Source organism: Falco rusticolus, chromosome 15 (assembly GCF_015220075.1).
Source record: "Falco rusticolus isolate bFalRus1 chromosome 15, bFalRus1.pri, whole genome shotgun sequence".
Taxonomy (NCBI): Eukaryota; Metazoa; Chordata; class Aves; order Falconiformes; family Falconidae; genus Falco; species Falco rusticolus.
Genome location: NC_051201.1, coordinates 22188046 through 22212589, shown reverse-complemented (window position 1 = coordinate 22212589; position 24544 = coordinate 22188046). Strand labels below are relative to the sequence as shown.

The 24544-nt window shown below is 53.6% G+C and overlaps 2 protein-coding genes and 2 non-coding genes across 9 annotated transcripts; 2 read left to right on the top strand and 2 right to left on the bottom strand.

The window, feature by feature from the left end:
• The first annotated feature begins 8341 nt into the window (after positions 1–8341).
• TRNAL-CAG lies at positions 8342–8424 on the top strand. Its single transcript has one exon. It is a non-coding gene; the product is annotated as a tRNA-Leu (tRNA).
• A 145-nt stretch (positions 8425–8569) lies between these two features.
• On the bottom strand, positions 8570–8652 carry TRNAL-CAG. Its single transcript has one exon. It is a non-coding gene; the product is annotated as a tRNA-Leu (tRNA).
• An 88-nt stretch (positions 8653–8740) lies between these two features.
• LOC119157716 (plasmolipin) lies at positions 8741–13797 on the top strand. 2 transcript variants are annotated; one of them, XM_037408894.1, is made up of 4 exons: positions 8741–8831; positions 12341–12514; positions 12954–13073; positions 13154–13797. In XM_037408894.1, the coding sequence occupies exons 1-4, from the start codon at positions 8742–8744 to the stop codon at positions 13262–13264; spliced, it is 495 nt and encodes a 164-aa protein (XP_037264791.1). In that variant the 5' UTR covers position 8741; the 3' UTR covers positions 13265–13797. The 2 variants fall into 2 exon arrangements, with proteins under 2 accessions (XP_037264791.1, XP_037264790.1); XM_037408893.1 differs by lacking the exon at positions 8741–8831 and adding an exon at positions 9899–10062.
• A 1296-nt stretch (positions 13798–15093) lies between these two features.
• LOC119157714 (ADP ribosylation factor like GTPase 2 binding protein) lies at positions 15094–24528 on the bottom strand. 5 transcript variants are annotated; one of them, XM_037408888.1, is made up of 7 exons: positions 24472–24528; positions 23496–23609; positions 21188–21249; positions 19404–19510; positions 18641–18726; positions 17319–17415; positions 15094–16197 (listed from the first exon to the last, which is right to left on the bottom strand). In XM_037408888.1, the coding sequence occupies exons 2-7, from the start codon at positions 23528–23530 to the stop codon at positions 16135–16137; spliced, it is 450 nt and encodes a 149-aa protein (XP_037264785.1). In that variant the 5' UTR covers positions 23531–23609; positions 24472–24528; the 3' UTR covers positions 15094–16134. The 5 variants fall into 5 exon arrangements, with proteins under 5 accessions (XP_037264785.1, XP_037264786.1, XP_037264787.1 ...); XM_037408889.1 differs by having other exon boundaries at positions 24422–24492; XM_037408890.1 differs by lacking the exon at positions 24472–24528 and adding an exon at positions 24344–24455.
• Between the last annotated feature and the right edge of the window lie 16 nt (positions 24529–24544).

Sequence of the window (24544 nt, the reverse complement as noted above, 5' to 3'; positions counted from 1 at the left end):
CTCTGGCCACAGGCCCTATCAAAAAGCAGCTCTCTGGCAGGGTAACGCTGCTGCTTTTCCTGAGCAGGCTGGGCTGGTGGTGTTTGACCTGGTAGGAGACTCCTCCAGGACACACTTGGAGACCTCCCATTGCTCCCAGTGAACTCGACAACTGGATTTGGAGGTGGCCCCTGCACAAGGGGTCCCACAGCAGGCAGGCGGAGGGCCCAGTGTGGCTCCCTGGGACACGGCAAGACTTCCAGTGCCATCACCACCAGCAGCATGGGTCTAAGCCACCAGCAAGCGCTGCAGCTCCCACCAAAAGCAGGACATGAGGCACAGCAGTCGGCTCCGATGGCAGCAGGCAGCTCTGAGCGGTGACAAACCTGGGCTGCTGCTGGCAGAAATCTGCCATCATCGCTGCCAACCTGCTTCCTCGAGCATCCTCCTCATCCCATGGCACAGCTGCTCCAGTGCACCAGTGCTGGCCACTTGCTGTGCTTCTTCTAGGTCTTGCAGAGCTGAAAACTCCCACGTCAGAGGACCTGCTGTAGCCCAGGAGGTGCTTCTGCTGTAACCAGCGACAAACCACAGGCAGCACAGCGAGCTGACAGCGCGGGGTCTCGGGACCTCTCTGGGCTCGCCTTGGCTTCAGCTGCTTTTGGCTTCTTCAGTTACGATAGAAATCATCTAGGCGGTTGCTGTTGTCTTGGCTTGATTTACTTTTGCTTTAGTTTCTAGCCATAGCAGGCAGTTACTTGGCGTGGGTCGGCAGAGTGAATCGCAGTGTGGGCGAGGGCAGGCGGAGAGGGAACCACAGCACCCAAGCAATGGAGCGTGCAGCCCTGCGAGCCTAAACAACAAGCAGAAAAATGGGGTAACTGGGAAGCAGGGAACACAGGCTGGGCTAAGAAAAGGTGTGAAAATGAAACCAAGCTAGACCAAGGCTGAGGAGGAAGAAAGTCCACCGTGAAGGTCATATCCCTCCAGTGGAAACCACAGGCTGGGGTAGCTCATCACAGCCCTTCCCTGTGCTTCCTTAGGAGAAAGGCCTGGAAGGAGGCTTCTTCGGGTGACCCTTAGCACCCAAAGGCTCTCTGAAGGTTGCTACAGCACCAAAGAAAAGCAGCAGGTACTAGGAAGAGGGCTGGGTTTTTCCCCTGCGTGTAACTTTAACTGTAGTACGAATGAGGAATGACCTTGTGCTGATCCGAAACACGGACAAGGATAAGACATGAGCACCCGTAGGTGTCTGCACCCGGTTCTGCGCGTGTGGAGGGGCCGTGCCCACCGCCTGCGGGGCACCCAGTGCAGTGCCAGCTGTGACCCTCTGCACCCGCAGCAGGACTCGGTGGCTCGCACCGGTTCGGTGTCACGGCTGGAGTCTGTGCTTTCCGGCTCCTGTTCCTGCTCTTGCTTTAGGGCCAGCATCACATCAGGATGTGGGTGTCCGGCCGCTGAGCACTGGCTCTGCTGCGGAGGAAAGGGGAGCAAGGCTTGCTGCGAGCTGGGCGCTGGCGGCTGGGCGCTGGCGGCGTGCTCAGGAGACCGCTGTGGTGCCATACCCTTAACCTTTGCTTGCTCACTGGCAATGATTAACTGGTAACCATTAACCAGGAGCTTGGCTTAGTGCTCCAAACCACAGATACCACGGGCCAAAGGGTCGGACCCCATCTGCCCGGTGAGGGACATGAAAGCAGCTCCAGCTTTTCCCACCCATGGGAGCTTTGCCAGGGCTGGTGGCAGGCAGGTGTTCCAGCTGTGCCGAGGTCCTTGCAGGTGGAAGGGATAAAGGACTAATGCCAGGGGGATTGCTATTGAAGACCTAAAGCAACTTGACTATGCAAAAAAATTCACAGAGAACTGAGGCTGTGTCCGAAACAAACAGGAAACTGCTGCAGGCATGGCCCGGCCCGTCTCCTTCAGGGTGTTTCCATGCTGGAAATTTGTGCCCCTTGGCTATTCTTGGTTCCTTGTGCAAGAAGAACTATGTGCTGTTTGTTACAATAGGTTTGCCTTCCTGGAAATCAGATGGTGACTGGAGGAAAAAGAAAAGCCAGTGAGACCTAGGAGGCTGTATGCGACCTGGAAGAGGTGCCAGAGCCAACCAGATGACAACGCTGATGATTTCCACTGCATGGTCTGTTCAGGAGCTCCCAAGGCTTCAGGACGTGGTCTTCCTGGAGCCAGGAAGCCCAGTACCCCGGTAGCAGGTATCAACAGCATCCTTTACTGCCCGCAACGTCCACGATCTGTGTCCCAGAGGCCTGCTGGAAAGAGGCAGCAAGAACACCCAGCTTTGGGGAACACCCAAGCTGGTCTGGGTGCTGCAAAGGAGACAAGCTGACCCCAGACTCCAACTCCGGACACATGAGGAGGTCCTCTATCCGCTGCTAACACTTCCAGCACCAAGCTTACTCTTGCCCCACACACACCTCTCCACGGGGCTGGCAGCTCAGTCACTGCTCTGATGCCATCCCCCTTTGCTGCAGCCCAAGAGCACCAGAGCCATGGGACGGATGGACGGACACAGACACACGCACACACAGACAAACACAGACACACAGACACGCACACCCACCCCCCACCCCCACCCGCTGCTGCAGCGCTCTCACGCTCAGCGGGACAGGACCCCCGCTGCTCTCCAGGCATGTGCCTGCCACCAGGTCAGCGAGCCAGGATGGGGGGACTGGCGGCGCATGGAATGCAGGTGAGGCCAGCGTGTGCAGCCGGTCCTCAGTGTGTGGAACCCCATTCCCAATGTGTGGAACCCGATTCCCAGACTTCAACCTGGAGAAACCCCCAGGGCTTTTCCAATGGTGTGGCACTGCCTACGACCCAGAGCGGTCCAAAGCCCAGCCAACAACCTCTCCTGGCCAAGGCAACCACTGTCTGGAGACAGTTCCTTAGAGCCACAGCTGGCTTTTCATTTTGGAGATGCCCTCAGTCCATGCTTGTTGTGGGGCTCTTGAGCCATTACTGTAGTAAGGGAGAGAATTAAATGATAGGGGATCCAGAAAATCTGTTTGGCACTGCATGGCTTTGAGTTTTCTCACATTGAAGAGAAAGGCAGGAAATGAGGAGCAGATGCCTGGGGCTGTCTGCAGCCAGCATCTCTACAGGGGATGGAACAACTCCAATTTGGGAAGCATCGACCAGTGCAGGGCGTGCATCTTTAGGGACCGCTTTACTCAGAAAACCTTTTCAAAAGTAGCAGAGAACATCACACAGGCTTTCACTTCTCTGAACACAAGGGCTTCCTCCTTCCTTGGGAACAAGGACAAATTTGAGCTCCAGCACACAGTGCAAAATGCTGATGCACTGTATTTTTCTAATGAGGCAACCCACAGCTACCGGTCAGCATCCCAAGCCATCCCGGCTGTGGGACGTGGCTCTTTCCCCCGGCAGCATCACACCTGAGCTGCAGGAGCTGGTGCCTCTCCTCGGCCACTGGAGCAGCCAGAACTGAGGACAACGCATCCCACCCATGGAGGCTGCCAAGGACTGCAACGGCTGCTGCAATAAACAAGGCATAAGTTGGCTGAAAATATTGTGTGCAGAGAAACAAACAGAGAGCTGTTTAGTCCGCAGCACAGTTAAGCTCTTCCTAAACAGAGAAGAGCCACTTGCCCCCTGCAGAGCAACGCAGCACCAGGCACAAGCTCTTCCCTAGGACAGGGGACAGGGAAGGCTCTTCTGGGGACATGTGCCAGGATGGCGCAGATGAAAGCAGGGCAGTGTTCCAGGTAAGGGGAAGGAGGATGCGGGAATGGGCTTGCCTGAACACATCAGTCCCCTGGGTCCTGCTAAGTCCCTGCGAAGCTGTAGAGACATCCTGATGTTGCAATGCTCCTGCAGAGCTGCAGGCCTCGAAGACAACATTTCCACAGAGCTGGCACGATGAAGGAGCCAGATAACCCCTGAAAGGGAGGCCTCTCAGCGCTGCACTGCGGGGAGGAGAGGGGAGAACAGCAGAGGGCCGGCCAGGATGGGCATGAGAGAAGCCCCTCTGTGCCGCAGGAGACCAGAGCTGCCGCTGGAGCTGCTGCCGGGCTGTCTCCTGGCATTGGAACAGCCGTGCCTCACTCCAGGGTGGTACAGGGAGGGTCTCCCCTCCTGTGCATCCTGGAAAAGGGTCCCACCAGGGCCACCATGGGAACAGGCAGAAGGTGAGGAGCAGCAAAGTGCCACAGCTCTGCCACTTGACCTCTGCCAGAGCCCAGGTCTAGGCTAGCGCCTGCTGCCCTGGCTGTGGGAGAGTACGGTAAGGCATGTGCCCCTTTGCAGCAGCCCCAGTTACTGCCCCCAGCCCTCCCTCCTGGGGCAGCAGGAGTGGCAAGAGCCTGTGCCAGTGACCCCCTGCTCCGCTCTGGAGAGGTCCTTCTGCCGGCAGGAACGGCCGGGTCCCAGCCCCAGCACTTTGCTCAGGGGCACAGGGAGCTCCCACCCGCCGCAGACTCAGCCCTGCGGCCCCATCCACCAGCACAGTCATTGCCTCTCCACGCCCCACGTCCTGCTTCTCCATCCAACGGGTCTGCACATGAGTGCTGCCACTCTCCAGGAGAGGAGCTTACCAGAAGCAGCTCTGTTCATTGCCTTCCTGGAAAGGCTCACCTCTTCCCATCTCCTCAGGGCAGGAGGAGGCTGTGTGCCTTCCAACAGCAGCTGCGGGACCAAGTTTGACCTGAGCTTATCATTAAGCCCTGATGCTGGGTGAAGAAGAGATGCAGAAAAACTGTCTCTGGCAGTGCCGCTGGGGCTGACCCCCTCAGCATCTCCATCAGAGCCAGTGGCACTTGTGGGCCAGCCCCAAAGGGCAGGACAAGCTGCCACGTGCAGCACTGTGACCCACTAGACAGGGCTGTGCTGGGGCCGCTGGCACCTCCTGGTCTGAGCTGAGCCCTCCTGTCCCGCAAGCTTTCAGATCCCATCCAATCTCCTATAGAAACGGGCATCGCAGCCCTCCAGACCGGAGGTGCCAACCCCCTCACTCAGGCAGCTCTCCCTGCTGAGCCCAGCCGGGGGCACGCACCCAGCATCCCACCCGTGCCCAGGGATGCAGCGGCAAACAGCCCCGGGAGCCCGCAGGGCTTCCCGCGCGCCTCCACACAAACTGGCACAACAGACACACAGGCTGGGCAGGGAAACCAAGCCAGACACATGGCTCTCTGCCCAGGCCCTTATCCGTTTTCAAGCCTTGCTGGCTCAGCTGAGAGACAGGGAGTCACCAGAGCCCTTCCCTCTCCTACCCCAGCTTTTCTGCACCCCACGGTGTAAGAACAGGGCACCTCCTTCTCCTCTGCTTCTGCCCAGAGCATCCACGCTCCTGCCGGCTTTCAGCTGCAACCCAAAGCGAACTGCTCCCTCCCCAGCGTGTTCAGATGGCCGGGGTCCGCTCTGCCCCAGGGCAGCACACTTCTGCCTTACCCAAACTTTCTTTCTGGGACGGTGACAATGTCACACTTGCCCCGCTGCCTGCTGCCAGAGCTGCTTGGGCTCCCAGCCAGCTGCAGTGGGTGTGCGGGGTGGGTTTGGGATCAATGCAGCCTCTTGTCTCCTAGAAGAGCCCCAGGCTGCAGATGCTGGCCATCAGCCACTTGGTGTTGGCTGGGTACAGTTAAGAAAGGTTGCTGGGGGTGGGGGTGAGGGACTTTCTTGCCTTGGGCCACAATTTCTCATGTTAGCTGGAGGCGGCAGCTGGGGAGAACTGAAGAAAGCAGGGATGCAGCGTGTGGGGGATTCAAAATGCTATTTGGGGAACAAATCCCACCCCGTCACCCCCCCCACCTCCGGTGACAGAGCTGATCTCAAACCAGGGCTTGTGACCGAAGGCAGCCCTGCTCACACACGCCCGTGTGCCGAAACAAAACAAACCATCTGCTGCGAGAGCCGACATGCCCCTGCACCTTCTCGCGGAGCTGGACCACAGCCCGGAGACCTCCCTGCCGGCATCCTCCGCATCCAGGCTCAGCCCACCCCTCCAGAGAGCCGCAGGCTCCCCTGCTCAGGCCAGTGGGGCAAAATTTAGGCAACAGCCCGACTGGAGGCAGCAAGACCCCCCTGAGGACCCCAAAGTTGTGACAGGAGGGACGGGGGAGCACCAGCAGGCGCTAGAGCCGAGGCTCTCTCCGGGAGGGGAGCAAGGCGGCGGCGCAGCCGTCCCCGGGAGCCCCCGGCCGTGCCGACAGGCATCCGCCGGGAGGAAAGACCCCCGCCGGGCGAGACCGAGCAGCTTCCCCCGGGCGCACCGGATGGCTGGGAAATCCTCCCCCGTGCCCCAGATCCTGACCCGCGGCCGGGGCCTGGGGATGATGGGGCCGGGGGAAGGAACACGCGTCCGTTCCTGCTCCTGAGAGGGTCCCGCTCCCCCATCCCCAGGGCAGGGTCCTGCGGGGCTTCCGGAGCTGGCGGGCCCTGCCCCGTGCCGCGGCGGGCGATGCCATCGTGCGGCCGTTACCGCGTCCTCGGCGATAGCATCAGCGCCAAAAATTACTGCTTCCGTCCTGGAGTTAATTACAGTTAATTAGTAACACCCTCCCACCCCCCCCGCCCCCACCCCACCCCCCGCCCCGCTAAAGTGTTTGTATGCCACAGGGAGACCCCCTAGCTGGGTGCCGGTTACTCGGGGCTGCTCTGGGGGGTCCAGAGCTCCCAAACACGGAGCTGCGTGTGGATCCCGATCCCGATCCCGGACACCTCCGGAGCCCGGGCTTCTCCCGAGGACCGGATAAGGACTTCCCAGGCCCCGGCTCCTCGGATCCCACACGGGAGCTGGACCCACGCTGCGAGGGGCTGTGGGGAGGAGATGATTTCAGCGCTGCTGCATCATTTCCTTCTCACCGAGGTGCAGCACGTGGGCACAGATAAACATCCCTGCTCCAAGGCTGGCGGGACTTTCCCTGCGGGACAATGGGTTGACCAAAACGTTCAAAAAATAGCTTTCCCTGCCGCCTGTGGCTTTTTCCCTTTCTGGCCTCCGTTCACTTCCCCCGGCTGGCTGCCCTCCTAGCCCAGACAGCTCCTGCAGGCGGCTGGAGCAGGAGCAGTCACGCCGCGCCGGGGCAGGCAGGGCCGGCACAGACCTCTCCCCAAATTGCAGCTGAAGTATTCCAGGAAAAGCTGGTTTGGGAGGAGGGTTAAGAGAGGCCGCTGGGAATCATGTGTCCAGCCATCAAGCCGGACCCAGGGTGACCCTGCGGGGCTTGCTGTTGGCTCCGGGTGGGATGCACAGCCAGGACCCCCACTGCCCTCCCGGCCTGGGGTTACTAAAAATTGTAACCAGGAAAATTCTCCAAACTGAGTATTACTTTAGAAATCCGATGGTGCTTTACCGAAGTGCATGAGGGATTTTTTTCCTCCTAATGAACGCACCGAGCTGCCTGAGGGTGCACGTTACATACAGCAGAGCACTTGCACCTTCACAGTACATGGCACACTCACGGTACATGGCACATTCACGGTATGTGGCACGCTCACGGTACGTGGCACGTTCACGGTATGTGGCACGCTCACTGTTACTCATGCACACTGCTGGATACAGGTTTCTCACCCCCCCGCGAAGCAGCACACACCCTCAGTGAGCATCACTGCTGTTCCCACCTGGCTCCCCACGCTCCCAGGTGGGGTTTGTCCTCCCTCGGGGTTCTGTGTGAGCTGAGGGGGGTGCATCGCCCACTGTCACCGTTGCCTTTGTCCTACTTTCAGCTCATTTTCCATGGGTTGTGGCACCTTAGCGGTGCTGCACCTGGGAGGACCCTGGGAGGGTCCCCCCGCACCATGCAGGATGTGGTGCGCTTCCCCCCGCCGCGGGCCGACTCCCTCGGCCCCAAGGCCTTTCGCTCGGTGGCTTGGGAGGGGGAATCAGCTCGGCCGGAGCTTTGTGCACAGAAATATTTAACACACAGTTAAATGCTAAACCCACGTGCGGTAATGCGGGATTTTGGGCAACAGCAGCTGCGGGCGGCCCCGCCTGGGGGGGTCCCCGGCAGCCTCCGCCCCCCGCAGTGCCTGGTGCCCGCTTCCCGTGGGATGCCCAAGCGCTGAGCTCTGCCCGAAGCCGCCCTCTGTCCCAGGCGCGCAGGGGCACCGCGGGGACACCGCCGGCTGTTCCCGGCCCCCGTTTTGCTCCTTGAGCAGCAGGCGCCACGGGGCGGCGAGGGCGCCCTCCCCACGCAGCCGCTGCGCTCCTGTCCCGGGCACGGCCGTGGGCGGCCTCTCCCCAGGCGGGGCGGCTCGGCCGGGGCAGGGGCGGCGCGGTGCCGCCGTGGGGGGCGTCTGCCAGCGGGAACCCGCAGGTGGGGGAACATAGGCCGCGGCGGCCGGCACGGCTGTAGCAGAGGGCGCGGAAAGTCGGTGCTAGCATGTCAGGATGGCCGAGCGGTCTAAGGCGCTGCGTTCAGGTCGCAGTCTCCCCTGGAGGCGTGGGTTCGAATCCCACTTCTGACAATAGGCGATTCTTTTGCGATGTGGCGTTTGCAACGTTAATTAAAGCTAAGGAGTTAGTTAGTTTTAATTGTGGCCCTTTTGTGGTTTTTTGTTTGTGTTTTTTAATCGGTACCAGCCCCCTGCAGACAAAGAGCTGCAAAAAGGCTGTCAGAAGTGGGATTCGAACCCACGCCTCCAGGGGAGACTGCGACCTGAACGCAGCGCCTTAGACCGCTCGGCCATCCTGACTGTCTGCGGCCAGCGCCCCCCGCTGCCGCCTTCTGCTTCTCCCGCGGGGCCGTTTCGCTGGTCCCGGAGCCGCTACAGGGTAGGGGGAGATGCCCGAGGGCGGTGGGGGGCCACGGGCCGGTCAGCATCGCCCCCGCCGCGGGAGGGTAGCGAAGCCCCCCGGGACCATCCCCAGGCAGGTGAAGGTCGTTGAGAGCCGCCAGCTCCGTCCCGGGGGGGGACCGGCCCCACAAACCTCGTGCGAGGGGACTGCGGCGGCGGGCACCTCCTGCTGTGCCCCGCGGCCCGCGCTGGGTCCGAGCTCCATCAGCATCTTCACTGACGATGTGGGGGCGGGGCGGGGGACACCACGCTGGGAGAGGTGGCTGGGGTACCGGGGGTCCCGCCGCCACCCCGAGGGACCTGCCGGGCTGGGAGAGGGGCCGGTGGGAGCCTGCCGGAGCCGAGGGCGGTGGGACCCTGGCCCAGGTTGCCCGAGCGGTGGGCGATGCTCCGTCCCTGCGCACGTCCAAGGCCAGGCTGGGCCCGAGCGGCCTGATCCGGCGGGAGATGTCCCTGGTGGTGGCGGGGGGGCTGCTCTGGGTGACCCGTGAAGGTCCCTTCCCAGCCCGACACACCCTGTGATCCCAGGGCTCAACGGGGAGACGCGCACGGCCCCGCCCCCGCGGAGGGACCACCCGGCACCGGGGCAGCGAGCTGGGGGGGGGGCTGCCCGGGGAGGGGGGGCTGCCCGGTGTGGGGGGGCTGCCCGGGGAGGGGGGGCTGCCCGGTGGAGGGGGGGGCTGCCCGGGGAGGGGGGGCTGCCCGGGGAGGGGGGCTGCCCGGTGGAGGGGGGGGCTGCCCGGTGTGGGGGGGCTGCCCGGTGGAGGGGGGGGCTGCCCGGGGAGGGGGGGCTGGCCGGTGGGGGGGGGGGCTGCCCGGTGTGGGGGGGCTGCCCGGTGGAGGGGGGGGCTGCCCGGGGAGGGGGGCTGCCCGGGGAGGGGGGGCTGCCCGGGGAGGGGGGGCTGGCCGGTGTGGGGGGGGCTGCCCGGTGGGGGGGGGCTGCCCGGGGAGGGGGGGCTGCCCGGGGGGGGGGCTGCCCGGGGAGGGGGGGCTGCCCGGGGAGGGGGGGCTGCCCGGGGAGGGGGGGCTGGCCGGTGTGGGGGGGCTGCCCGGTGGGGGGGGGCTGCCCGGGGAGGGGGGGCTGCCCGGGGGGGGGGGCTGCCCCGCCAGCACAGGGGGCGCTGCGAGGAGGGGCCGCAGCTCGGCGCGGGGCAGGCTCGGCCCGGCCCCTCGGGCTGGGGCGGCCCCGCGAGGGGGCCCTGGGCGCGCGGCATGGCGCGAGGCCGGAGCGGCTCCCCGGGCCCCGCCGCCGCCCTGGACGGCGCCTTCCTGCTCTCGCCGCTCGGGGGGCTGATGGGCGCCCAGGCCGTGAGTACCGGGGGGCACGGGGGGCTTGGCCGGGTCCCAGCGCATCGCACACGCGTATTGCTTTGCTGTGTCGCTCTGGCTGGGGGCAGTTGGGTCTCCTTTGGCTGCCATCCCCTACCCCAGCCTCGCTCTCTGACCCTAATTAATCTCTGACCCCGAGTAGCTCAGGCCTCCCCCTCTCCTTCCCTCCCTAAAGCCAAAGGAAAATGCGGATTCCCGTCCTCATTCCCTTTGCCGCTTGAAGGCGGCTCCAATTTGGGCACCCCCGCAGGGCACAAGCCCGGGGGCCCGCGGGCTGCACGAAGCCCGGTGACCCCAGCTGAGCGGTGATGGGCTTGCTGCCGGGGTGCCCGTGGGGCTTTGGCTGTCCCTGGGCTCCCAGCCCTCCAGGTTGTCCACCCGCAGCCAGGCCTTGGCAGCCACTCTTGGGCGAGCCCAAGGGTCCTGGCACCAGTGACCCCAGCAGCAGCATCACCTGCTCCTGCTTCAGCACCCGAGCCAACTGCAACGATAGCCACTGCTGCTGCTGCTCCTGCTGGCACCTCACGCGCACCAGGTGCACGTCTGGGGGGGGAGGGCGTTCAGTTGCACATGGGGCCACATGTGACCCACCCTGCCGCTGGCCCACAGTGCTGCCCCACTGCAGTGGGGAGCCGGTTTGCACCCCTCTCTCCCCAGGGCAGCCTCGTGGGGGGCAGCAGCCGCAGGGAGACAGCTGGCCCAGACCTGGCTCCCTGCTCCAGGCTTTGAGCCCTGGGCACGGCTGAGCTGGCTGTGGCAGGCGACCAAGCACTCCGGAATGGGTCTGGGAAGGATGCTGCCTGGGGGTGTCTCGCAGGAGCATCGGGAAAGAGAGATGGAACCAAGATCAGCAGAAGGGACCCTTCCACCCCACCCTAGTCCCACCTCTCCAGCCCATTGCTCGGGCTGTACTGCTAAATACGCCGCGCAGCTCCCATCCACTGAGACCCACAGCTCCAGAACCGCGCTCCTAAGGGCTCCTCCTTCCCCCACAGCTGGAGCAGGGCGGCGAGCACACGCTGCCTCCACTCCAGGAGCACACTGGGCTTCTTCCTGTATGTGCTTCTCCCCAACACATATTTTGCGATCACGAGTGTTAGAAAAGAATGTGACAGACAAGGAGGCATTGTTGGGACAGCAAGCACCAGGGCATTGCACCCTGACAGGACAAAGGCTGTTGTGTTTCTTCCATGAAAATAAATGATGAGGGCTTACACAGGGGCAGAGCAGCTTTCCAAAGAGCCCTTCTCCTTTGAGCCCTTATCCTTTGCTTGGTTCCATCATGGATTCAGGGCTTTCTAAATAAAAAATACCCACAATCTTGCTCCTTCAGGGAGCTGCCCAGGGAGGCCACAGGATCAGCTTCCTGTCCCCCTTGCTGTGGGCAAAGCAGGGCAGTATCTCCTCCGCAGCCCAAAGATCTGGAGTGGATGCAGCACAGGCAGGGGAAAGAAAAAAAAAATAAATGAAATGCTGCCTGGGCTGGGCTGTTCCATCCCTACCTGCCAGGGATCCAAGGGCAGAGACACCTCTCCCTACTGCCACCTCTGCGCCGGGGGCTGCAGTGGGGGAGAAAAAGGCTCTGCCCTGGCTCTGCTTCCTTCTCCTGGAGCAGGTCCAAAACCAGACTCACCTGCCTGATTTTTTTGTGGACCACTTTGCAGGCACCTGATGCTGCAATTGCTATGCAGTTAAACCTGCTTAACAGTGCAAGGTGAGCTCTGGAAGCGCTATATATGGGAGGTACAAACCAGACCAGACCTAACCAAACAGTGCAGAGAAGCTTGCTTTTTTTTTTTTTTCTTTTTTTTTTTTTAATGGTGCTGCACCTGGGGGTGGTCAAGGCTGACCCAGGGCCCCAACAGCCCCCCCACGTCCACCTCTCACCCAGCTCTAACACTGAGCCAGCACCTGCAGAGACAGGCCCTGGGGGCTTCTTGGCTGAGGAGGAACCTTTGGTGGCGAGGACGCCCCGGTTTCACCCGTCCTGCCTTGCGACCCAGACCATTCCCTGATTCTGTGACATCCCTGTACCGGCTCCTGGGGCGGCGGTACTGGGGATGAGCTCATCCCCAAGCAAGGAGCATCTCAGGTGGGCTTGCTGCCCTGAGCTATCTCAGTCCAGTCCTGCAGCTCTGGGGGGGTCCCTGCTTTGCTGGAGCCAGGGGCCCCAACTGCTGCAGATGCTGGTGTGGGTGATGCTCTGCTTTCCGCCTGCAGGAACCACCACCTGACACTTCCCCCTTTCACCCCACAGGTGCTTGGCTTGCTGGTGTGGGCTCTCATCGCCAACACAACGTATTACCTCCACGCGGCATATAGCTGGGTGATGTTTGTGTCCATCTTCTTCTGGATAGTAACAGTCCTTTTCTTCGTGACTTACCTCCTGCAGCTTCAGCTGAAGTTCTACGTGATCCCCTGGCCCCTTGTGGTGCATAGCCGAGAGGGAGCGAGGGGGGAGCCCAAGTGGGAAACATCCTGGGGAGGTGCGCCAAGAGGACCAGGGCTTCAGGCTCTTCTGGGCTGATGGAACAAAGTCCCCTGCACTTTGCACGATGACATTGTTTTATTCTGCCCCTCCATTGCTTAGAAAGTGTTCAAAACAGGGAGCCCTGTATCAATCCAGAAAGTTACAGCCACTGCATCACTGCTGCGGTCGTGGTGTCAACCAGAAACCTCTCAGCACAGCCTGAGGTGCATTTAATGTGATGTTAACCTGAAGTTTGTTCCCAGCGCGGAGGGCTGGACTCTTCCTCAGGTGTTTCTGGGGAAGGAGGAGGAATGTGAAACCAAGCCTTTTGCTCATCCCTCATCCCAAGTGCGCGCAAGCCTGAGCCCAGACCTCACAACCGCCTCTTTGCCTTCCCCAGCTGATGATCTTCAACGCCACGGCAACTGTCCTGTACACCACTGCCTTCGTAACATGCGCAGCTGCTGTCCAGCCTACGTCCTGGTGGCAGTGGGATTACAACCGGAGAGCTGCAGCGTCCGTAAGTAGTGAGCGAGCAGGTGAGGGCCATGGGGCTGGGGTGGCCACCACACTCACGTGTGGGCTGTGCTCGTCTTCCAGTTCTTCGCCTGCCTCCTGATGATCGCCTATGGGGCGAGCACCTTCAGCTTCCGTGCCTGGAAAGGGCTGGGCAGCCACGCGGCCACCAGCCAGGTGACTGATCACGCATAAGGAGCAGGCAGCAAAGCCCAGCCACAGGCCACCTGGGTCAGCTCGTGCCGGGCTCGGTGGCTCGAGGCCTCACGTGCCACCAGGTCTCATGTTCTTGGAGCAGCCTGTGCTGGCAGTGACGGTCGGTACCAGGTCGCACCAACAATGCTTTGGGGTCTCTGATGATGCTTCCAGCCAACGCGCCCACAGCACAAACCCACCGGTGCCAACACCGACAGCCTCACCGGGAGGACACAGACTGGCTGGAGGCTGAAGCTCCTGCTCATCCTTGGGGCTCATCCAGATCCTCACTGGCGCAGCTCCACTCAGGGGGCTCAGCCAATTCAGCATGTTCCAATACTAAAATTCACTAAACCAAGCCCAGCATCCTGTCTCTGGTCATTCACAGCTACAGTGTAAGTAATTGCAATTAATGTGATACGTGAACGGTGGCAGAGCTAGAAGATGAAGGCTAAGCAAAGGAAGAGGTCTAAACTGTTCTTGTATTGATTTCTAACAATTTTATGCTTTAAATAAAAATCTTCCTAAATCCAGCTCTGGAGTCTGTCAAGAAAAAGTAGTTTGTCTTGCAAGAAGGTGGCACGTGCGGTGCGGCGTGGAGCGGGCAGCAGAGGCGTCACTGGCAGAGGCGACTGCCCCTTCCCGCTGCATATGGGCATGGCCACCCAGCCCCAGGCAGGACGGCAAGTCCCCAGGGGCCACCTGGCTTTGCTGTGTGTACACACACATGCACACACGCATAGACCACGCATCCAGGACCACAAGAACGTGACAGAGGTGCCAAGGCTTTGGTGCGCTCCCTCTTTGAGGCTTGGTGCCATACACACCACAGAGTTCATAGCAGCCCCTATAATTAACCAATGAGTCAATTTTGCCCATTAGCTACAAGTGGTCTTCAAAAATTAAAACTAAGCCTGCAGATGCTTTGGGAACATGCACAGGACCGGTGCCTTGGGAGAACGCAGAACCACGCTGCTCCCTGCCACCACAGTCGACAAACTCACCTTTCCCTGGGGACATGGCTGGTGTCTGCCAGAACTAACGTGCTGCCCAGCAGACACCGCCACTTTTCCCTTCACATCCTCCTTCTACAAGCTAATAAAACCAGATGAAATGACTTCAATTTATTTCTGGATCTTGCTACACAGGAAAGCTGGCGTACAGCAAGTGACACTGCCAAAATTGCTGTGCGGTCTGCATGGGGAAGGTTCCAACAGCTTCCCACAGAGGCAACTGCACTAAGGGATGCTGTGAATTGGAAAGCGACTGGCCAAACTGACCGATCTGCCTGCCGCTGGTGTTCAGTGGGCTAAATGCAAGCCAGTTTCCACAATGATGAACATACCCATATATAAATCAGTAGCAGTACAAAGGCAGCCTCTTCATGCATTGTTATGACGTTAAAACTCTGAAAATGTGCAGCCAGACTTAGACACAGCTCATTATATTAAAAAAATCAATCTCTTTAAAAAGCCCCTCTGCCTGACTGAAAATGCATCAAGCCAGGGGCGAGTGACAGGAGTGCCAGAGGGACAAGTGACTCTGGGGCCAGCAGCCCACAGAAAACGCAGACAGAAGAGAGCGGCGCAGAGGCAGAAAGGTGTAACGGAAAACACTGAGACACAATTCCCCATCAAATAAGAATTCATCCCCAGCCACACCTTGTAGCCTCTGAAATGACAAGAGACCTTGCTTAAAATACAACAGGACTCCCTTCAGAATATAACTGCCTGAGGTATTCACTTACACTACCATTAAAGCAATTAATTGAAACAACTGTAATAAAAAAAAGAATGAAAACTTTTCTCAGTGAAAAAAAATGATGAGTATTTTTAGTTTTAGCTGCAAGTAATTATATTAGCTCAACAATTAACAATTAAAATATGTCAACAGGATTCTTTTAAAATTCAATAAAATCTGTTCCCAACATTAAAAAGTCAACATTATATAAAGAGGTAAGGAGTTAACCGAAGAACCCCAGGCCATAATTTTACTGTCTAGGCTAGTGTTGCTAACAGCTTAATAGCAAAACCGTGCCTTTTCATCAGCATGCTATTTAGTGACACAGTGGTAAACACGTCTGTGCCCAACCTACCATCAGGCTTGCATTACTAGAACTAAAGCAGCTGTGCCACTACTGAAAAGGAAGTAACAACTTCAATACATTGGTCGGATTTTGGTTTATCGTGGTTATTTTCCACAATGTAGAATAGCTGGGGCCTGAACAAGTGAATCAGAGAACTCTGCACATTAGGGATAAGACTTCAAAAGCCAGAAAGCAGACAGATTTACACACTGACATACCAGCTGTCAGAGCTGAGAGCCAGTCTTATGCTAGAACATCTATTAAGAATATTAAAACATGTTCTTCCATTCGAAACCCATAGCACTTAAGATCATACCAAAGTATTTTTAAAAAAAACCCCAAACCAACAAACATATGAGGGACTCTGAGGTTATATATTCACACCTGTCCTTCCAAGAGCTGGAGGGACATACTCTTCTTACACTGTCTTTTTGATTCTGAGAAGTTCTCCATTTTGGGGAGATGGTGAAGATGCCAACCCCAATAACAGGCACACAGACCTATCTGTTGTCCTCTCAGTATGCCGAGCTTCTCAGCATGTGCAACAGTTAGGCTGGTGTACAAATACTGTGTTTACTAAAAACAATTACAATACTAATGAGAATTCACAAACAGATGTTTCTAGCATCAGGCCTGTGAAGGTATAGTCTTGAGGGTGAAGGAGTTTTCATCATGTAAAAGTGCCGGCTTCTTATGACCTTTAGTGTTTTAGTGTCCAAACGAAAGCAGCAGCACTCATCTGCAGAAGGGAAGTAATGCATAAACTGCTCTAGGAGATTATTGATTACTTGTTTAATGAAGTCACCACTAGTCCACTGCTTAAATCCAGGCTTTGACCTTCCTTTTCCTATAAACACAGAAGAAAAAGAAATCTGTGACTCAGTGCTGCTTTGGAATTAGCAGTTCAAAAAACAAAATGGGCAATACATACTCGGTTTGTTGCATCAAATCAATATAAAATTACATGTTACCTGAGCATCTGTGACTGAATGTGAACCCAAACTTCAAGAAGAGATTGTGCAGGGATCCCTGCAGTAAGGCCACTGTCGCCTCTGCCAGCTGTACGTCCAGGTCAGAGCAGAGTCTGGTTACACCTGGTCAAGGACGCCCAGCCAGCAGGCTTGCCTAGCGCTCAAGGAACTAGTGACAACCAGCTCTGTGGTTTGCTTCTCAGGAGACCCCAAAGGTGCAAACCCCAATTGAAACGATTCCTGCTGCTAAGACACGGACTGTCTCTTTGTCCTCAACCTGCCCCCAATTTCACAAAACTTAAAGGGGTGGGGGGAGGTGGCAGAGGGCATAACTCTTGACAACAACTTTGACTCTTTTTCTACTTTGTCAAATATGACTGGACAGACACTGGAGAGCATTTATGCGTTTCTCCCTAGGAAAAAGCTCATCCAAAAACCTTAATACTTTTGTTTGTTTATCCAGTTTGGACAGAGAGGAGGAGAAACACAAATGAAAAGCTAATTTTGGACTGACTGGGGGAAAAAACCCACACCCAATGACCAAAAAAAATGGTCAGTGTTGGAAGGGACCTCTGGAGGTCATCTGGTCCAAATCCTGGGCTCAAGCAGGGCCACTCAGGACTGTGTTCATACAGCTTGTGAATATCTCCAAGGATGGAGACTCCACAACCTCCCTGGGCAACCTATGCCAGTGCTCAGTCACCCTCACAGTGGAAAAAGCGTTCACTTGGAAAGCAACATTCAAAGACGCAGAAAGCATGTGTTTCTGAAGAACTGCTCCACATGCCAGCTTCATTCATGTTTTCTAGAAATTATTAAATGTGGCTTTTGAGTTTAAATAGCCAGTCAGTCAAGTTATTTTTCTTCTGATCCTAGTACAGCCTTTGAATAAATGCTGCTACCTATTGCAGTAACACTACCTTTGGTACTCTCAGGCAGAGCTACAGAAAAACAAGAGCCATTATGCCAATGAAAATACACAACGTGACATACTTACAGCTTTGTAATCCAAGAACATTTCTTTGAAAGCCGGAAAGTCAGTAAATGTGAGAAGCATATCGAATAGTTCACTTGCCATTTCATCTTTGTGCTGTCTATAGAGAGAAGAAGTTGGGGAATTAAAAAATTCTGTGGGAAATAAAGTTGTTATTTTAGAATGACAGGAGGTCAAAAAGGATACTGGCACGAGTAGAACAATATCAAAATTTAAACAAGAATGTTATTACAGGTCTATCATAAAGCAAAACTTGAGCCAAATTTTGCCTTGCAGTATTGCCAATCCAAGTGCATTAATATATATTGTATTTGTCTAAATCCAAGAGGTAAGAGTATCACATCAGTCCTTGGAAACGAGACAAAGAAACTGACCTTTAAGTCAACAGAAGTAACACCCAACTAGCATTTATCTCCTTATTTGAGCACTGAAACAGGCAGACAGTCCCTTGAAGGTGAGAAAGGCTGGGGAGAGGCACAGAGTGCTCATACACATCCCTTGAGAATGAGGCATTGCACTGATGATTCTTGGTAGAGGACTTTTGATGAAAACATTTTGGAAGAAAGACTCTTGTGCTCCCGTATCAGCATATTTTAACAAGACTTTCCTAACAGTCAAGGCCTGGGGCTTTTTTTGCCTTTTAAAATTCTAAATTATTTAATTCTTATCAAAAAGAGCTTTACCTTAAACAGTCTACCTTCTAAGTGTACTGTGTGCATTCATAGTGACTTCCCAATGTCTTATTTAAAAAAAAAAATTAAAAATGAAATTTTTATTCAGTTCCCAACTACATTTGATTTTCTTATTCAAGAGGAAAACCAGTGATCTTTCAGAAGTGATCTCTTAATGAAGTTGGTTAAGCTAAAGTGATCAAATACAAAAGATTAAGACAAACCAAACTCTTCTCTGAATGCTTTGTACAAAAATTGCATTAAAGGCATTTCATCACATGACTCTGGATAAGACTACCAGGCTATTTAAGTGTCCAACATGGAGCCTGAAGGAGATAAATGAGACCTAACCTTTTACAGGTCTGGCTTTGAAATGCCAATGATCATGAACACCTCCACTGTTCTCATTCTCATTTCTCTTCCTACCCCTTAAAACCCAATATATTTCAGCATGACAGTTCAGAAATTTAGAGTATGAGGACATACTGAAGTCAAGAAAAGTGGTCAGTCATTGCCTGCATGAACACTTCTTTTTTTAACTAAAGAGGAACCTCCTTCTAAAGGAAGAAGTGTCAAACCTAAGCTTTAGTCTAGATAAAAATAATTGAAAGGCACATAAGCCGCCCCCCAATCAAAAGCAAAGCAGAGACTTACTGCAATGACATTGTGAAAGCAGTCATATCAAAACCAGGAATCAAATCAAGCAGCTTTTCTTCCATGTATTTCTTTACTATAGAGATCTGAAAAAAACCAAACAAACCACCTCTATAACTTCGTAACAAATTTCTGGAGCAGATTTCAAAACAGCACATCTTACTTACACCGACACCTTATTGACACTTTGTATTATCCTCACTGGGCGAATAACTGCACATTCCTTAGCTGGGCATTGCTAATTCAATTACACCACCGCTGAGGCACAGAGCTGAACATTTCTGCTGGGAATACTGGTGAGAACTAACACTATTTGTATCTAATAAATTATTTTAAACTCATTTAATGTTATTGACTAGTAGGCCAGCAGAGTTTCATAATTATGCTTTGCACGAAGAATGTAATTGGAGTGTCCAATACAGAAAATAAAACAACTAGAGAAGAAAACTTTGTTATGCCCAAATGTTAAATGTATTATGACAGTGATTGGCTAGATTTCTATTCAAGAGAGTTACACAGCTTCCAAAACATCTATAGACATTTCCAGGTGAAACAAAGAGAAAGGAACCTAATGCTCCAGAAAGCATTTTTCTTGCTCACAGCACATTCACGACTGTGCTTCAGAAAGAGCCAGCAGGCAATACAGCAGGCAGTATGTTGGCTCTGCTCCAGTTAAACCTCACGTAAAGGGGGCAATATGGGACCTGACACCAGCCTTAATAAAAAAAACAATACGTATGAAAAATAGGAAAAAGTATCTCACATATTCATTAAAAATAAAAGTATAGATGAGCTTGTATTCTTCCGAGTCATCAAACTCCCGGTAGTGCTTCTCCATAAACGTCCTCTGTGTTAACTGGAAATCATCATCTGGGCCACAACACAAACGCACCATACAGTTAGGAGTTTAGTCATTCTCTTCGTAACACAACCCCCCCATTCTCCAGCGCTCTGCTTGCCTGTTGTAATCACAGAGCCCCGTACACGTGCAGAGTCACTCACACCACCACCGCAGCTGCTGCTGCGCCGCTATTTCTGACCCATCTGCGAGAAGACAGAGGCTGCTGCTACTGGAGGGCAGAGTGACTCCAGTTAAGGAAGCCGAATCAACAGGGCAGCAGCGCATCAGCCTGCATTTTGACCGCAACTGTGTATTCAGAATGAAATGGGACGAATGTGTCCACCTAGCAAGGTCTACAGTTACTTGTTAAGTTTCGTTTACACTCAGTATTAGCAACGAAGTCCTCCTCCTTTATGTTTACTTAATAAGGTTATTTATCCTGAACCCCTTTTTGCTCAGCCTCCCAAGTCAGCAAAACAACTGTATTTTCTTACCAAGTGAACACCTCTTCCCTACAAGAATTCAAAATATTTTTTTCCTTTATTTAAAAAATATCAGTGAAATTCTTCAGCAATTGAAAATTAATCTGGGCATTTTTTTTCCAGTTGTGGAAGGAAATGAGTAAAAATGAACACGATAAAAATTACCACTGAATTCAACACGAAAGGTAGAAAGTTTACTTACACACAGTATTAAAATACACCAACCTCAGCTTTCTAAATCCAAACGCGTTCAAAATTAGTTTTGTTAGAATTTCTCCAGATTCAACTACATTACCAGGCAACTGAGGCTGCAGAATCTACATCTCTCTGGGAAGGATGTAGTAAAAAAGATTATATGCTGTTCTTATGAAGCACCCGATGCCCGAGTAGCATGAATTCTGTCTTGGTATCTTGTAAACTACTTCTTGCACACACTGACTTCTCAGATAAAATTATGATCCAGAGAATTTAGCATCTTTTATTACCTAAGCTCATACAATGAGATTGGTGCCATTCAATGTTCCTGCTATGAACAGGTCCTGCCACATTACTGTTGTACGCAAACGTGTGAGTTACACACGCAACAAAATCAGCTCTGGACAGTCTCAAAAAGTGAAAAGTGGCAAGACATGATGACACCCATCTCCAGTTACACAATGTTGCTGCTGAAACAGAGGAAATACTCCACGTTACGAAGAGACAGGACAAGGAGCAGCACGCTTAAAACTGCGGCACAGGCACTTAATATTACAGATTACAAAAGGCTCCTGCACTAGCAACAGGCAGCAAAATTGCCTGGACAAACCATGGCAGCTTCTAAGAATGTCCCGACAAGCACGTTAGCCAAGGTTCGGGAAGAGCTGGGGAAGGGAAGCCTACCTCTCACAGTCTCTTCCATCCCCTTTACAACAGGGTAGAAAAATCCCTGAAAATTTTGATTTCTACGTGAGATTTACAAGTATCTTTACTCAAGCAGCAGTGTATTGCAGTGGTGCAGAGAATAATTTTCAAGACTCCTAAGCACACTGTTGTGCAAATAGCACACAAAAGACCTTTGTGTATATTTTTACTGGGCTGCCAGGTTAGGGGTCATGGGAACAAAGGAAGAAAAGCTTCCCTGAAGCAGGCAGGGGTTATTTTAGCTCTGTATGTCTGCTAGCAGAAGAGCAATTTGCAACGTATTTAGCACCAATCTTGTTGTCTACAACTACTTGTAGATCTTACCTATTATGATAGCCTCCAGATACCCAACAACTGTATCAAACTCTGCATCAGAAGGGGAGGATCTGAAAGCAAAGAAAGACCATACTGTACAAATACATGTTTCAACCACAGCAGAAATAAAAGTTAAAATTAAGAAGTGTTAACAAAAGCCTAAGCACAAATAATCCCAGTAATTACAAGATAGCCAAGTAATTTCCTAGTTTCAACCTACGAAATAATTAATGACGCTGATGAGGAAACAACTTAATGGGGATGCTCATCAGGCCTCTACTGTATTTCCCCCCAGGAAAGTGCCTGATTTAAAAAATAAATAAATAAATGTTGGTTTACTGGCATTACTTTCAAGGTAATTCTACTCCTGGTGCAGAAGGATGTAAAGAATGTTAATTAGAACAGCAAATTAAGCCTTTTCCAACCCACAAATCCCAGCTGCAGCCACAAGCTTTCCTCCTGCTCTCTTCCCTGCGTAGCTCTACATGGTGATCAAGAACTCTAAACACTCTACAGAGATTATTTTGGAATACTTAGTTTTGTGAAACCACTTAAACTCAGTGTATACACAAGTATTGTATAACCAAATAAATTTAAATATTGTTCTTTTTTCTTATGCAGGAAAAATCCCTACGTGCTACAAATAAATGGCATCACCTCCTAAGGTCATTCTCTCACAAGCAAATAGTAAACACTTATGGATCTGAAGTGATCCAGGGAAGAAATCTTTGGTACCAACGTTTTAGGACTTTGGATCCCTCTGCTAAATCTATTATTGTGCAGCTTGTTTAGACACAGTAAATAATCCACAGGATCTCCTCAGCATTCACAGATCATTTTTAGGGGGGATGAACTCCTCCTATATTCTCCAGGAGATGAAAGATTGGCTTTTCTCACACATGAGGGCAACCAGTCTCACAGAACATTTGTTTTTAACAAAAAAAAAATTAGCTTTGATCAGCGAAAGCACTATTTAAATAAAATTAAATGCCTCTTTCTTTCAAATTTCTCTTTAGTGAAGAAAGCAAAACACTCTTTCAGACTAAGTTTTGAAAACTCATTGAAGTTATTTTGCTATTGAATAATACTCCTGTGAAATTAATCCAGCAACAGTTCAACTATAATGAGCCACAGGGCTCATTCTGTCCAGGAAAAATGAAAAGATATTTGACTTAAAAAGGCATCTGATCACAAAGCAATGTCCTAGCAACATTTCTAACATCTTTAACATCTGTTAAACCTTGGGAGAAGAGCAAAGCCAAGGCCAGGAACTGGGAAAGTGTGCTCTTCCACCAGCAGGCATGGCACAACACCTCCAGGAGAGATGCTGGCACAGCACAGTTGAAGCATTACATACCCTAAGCATCACACTTAGGACTTCAGGCAACAGGGCTCATCACTTCCCATTTACACATAAGGACTGGAGACTTTGCCACGGATAATTTCCACTCTTTTCTCCCCCCTCCAAATAACTGCTACCAGTTTTATAGCTTATTCTAACAGCAACAGAGAAGTTAAAGTATTAATTTAAACCCTGGTTTAAGCCTGTAAGGTAAATAATGGAATTTTAACTGTTTCAAAATAAGAGCAATTCCATCTCTCTATGCAACACCTGCATCCGCATACCTGAAGAAACACATCCTCACCAGTCTCGTGGTTTAAGCTTCTGTCGCCTCATCATGTCTACTCTGGGCCAGCACAACCTGTGCTGCTGAAACAGCCCCAGCACATGGCCATCTACGATAAGTCTGTAGACTGAAAGAACTAGATCTGTGAACTAGTGACAGAGGCACCAGCACACATCCCCTTCTGCCACAAGCTTTAGGAGAAGAGTACGGCAGACAAACACGGGGTGACGCAGCATCTTAGCATCTACCAGTGTAAAATTTAGTCGAGGCCACCTATAAAAGGTCTCGCATGTCTAGAAGGAGCACATTCAAACACACAGGAATAGTCACTTATTAGAATCTGCAATATAAGGCAACACATGCTCTTGAAAAGGAAAAATTTTGAATTTACAATTAACAGGGGAAAAAAAAAAGAAAGACTTTTTCAGCCTTATAGTACTTATTTTGATCACTCAGCCAGGGCTATCTGGTGCCACACTCACTGAAGTTACATTTAGCTTGGCTTCACCTGAACTCTGAACTGATGTCATTCCTTCCTGGAACTTTGCATTCTGCACCCCTGTTCACCTAAGAAGCAGAATCTGCTAATCAGTGAGGTATAAATTCATTTGTGTAATTATATTCCTATCAAGATATTTTAACTAGTGATTAGCTTATTGAAAATCTGACACAGAAGGTAGCATATTCACATGGCCACGAAGTTTTCTTCATCAGAAGTCTCCATTGTTACTGCATAACCAGGCTGGAGAAGAAACAATCTGCTATACTGCTGCTGTTTGTGGTTATTTCTTCTTGACAAAGTGCTAAGGAATAACACATGATTCAGCATTAATACAAATTCAGTTGTTAAATTACCACACACTCCTCAAACAGCGAAATCAGGAATTAATCTTTAATGTTTAGGCATAGGAATTTCAAAGTCATGTTCTTCCAAAGTTATTGCTGCTTCTTTTCTGAAATACCAGGAATTCCCTCTGCCTACTCAAAGAACAGGCTCAACCCCGCCCCGCACCTGCGGTTAGTGTCTGTAAAGGGGGTCTCAGGTGACCTTTACATCTGTTCTACTGAAGCATCTATGACTATTACAAAGACACATGATAAAGAAGCCAGACAAGATGAAGACGCCGCCTCGGCCCTGCGTGTTGCAGAGAGCCTGCAAGCCGGGCTCTGCCCAGCGACACCCCGCGCCGGGCCAGGGGCTCTGCCCTGCGCTGGCCCGCGCCCGCCAGGCCCTGGCCGCAGGCAGCTGCTGACCCTGACACGGGACAGGGCACCCAGCACCCAGGGCCGCGGCAGACGGGCCAGCCGACTGCTGGGGGCGTGCTGGGGACACCCTGCCCCCGCCACCCTAGCGGACTTATTCCCGACGCCGGCCCTCAGGGCAGCCCGCCGACGGGGCAGCCGGCTCCATGGCATCACCCCCAACGCGGGAGGAGGGACGGGTGCGACCCACCGCCGCCTCCTCTCAGCCTGGCCCCGGGGAGCGCGCAGGCCCTGGCCCGCCCCGCATCCCCCTTCGCAAAGGGCCCCAGCGCACCACGCCGTCGGCGGCCCTCCCCAGAAGGGGCCGGGCGGCCAGGCCCCGTCAGCGCTTCCCCCCGAGGAAGGCGAGCACCTAACGCGCCCCCAGACCGCAGAGACCCCGGCCCCGATCCTGCTCCGCACCAACGGCCAGCGGCCCGCCCGTCTCCCAGAAAACGGTTACTTCCGCCCGCCCGCAGCCAACCGGAGAGCGGAG

What these genes read in the sequence shown, in the direction of transcription:
- LOC119157716 (XM_037408893.1), top strand. Translation starts at nt 9,967, where the DNA reads ATGGCGCGAGGCCGGAGCGGCTCCCCGGGCCCCGCCGCCGCCCTGGAC. An exon ending in GGCTGATGGGCGCCCAGGCC is followed by an intron (nt 10,063 to 12,340) that starts GTGAGTACCGGG and finishes TTCACCCCACAG; the next exon opens with GTGCTTGGCTTGCTGGTGTG. An exon ending in ACCGGAGAGCTGCAGCGTCC is followed by an intron (nt 13,074 to 13,153) that starts GTAAGTAGTGAG and finishes CTCGTCTTCCAG; the next exon opens with TTCTTCGCCTGCCTCCTGAT.
- LOC119157714 (XM_037408887.1), bottom strand. Translation starts at nt 23,635, where the DNA reads ATGCTGAATCATGTGTTATTCCTTAGCACTTTGTCAAGAAGAAATAAC. An exon ending in GCTTTCACAATGTCATTGCA is followed by an intron (nt 17,416 to 18,640) that starts GTAAGTCTCTGC and finishes TTCTCTCTATAG; the next exon opens with ACAGCACAAAGATGAAATGG. An exon ending in TGTTCTTGGATTACAAAGCT is followed by an intron (nt 16,198 to 17,318) that starts GTAAGTATGTCA and finishes CTGTGTTTATAG; the next exon opens with GAAAAGGAAGGTCAAAGCCT.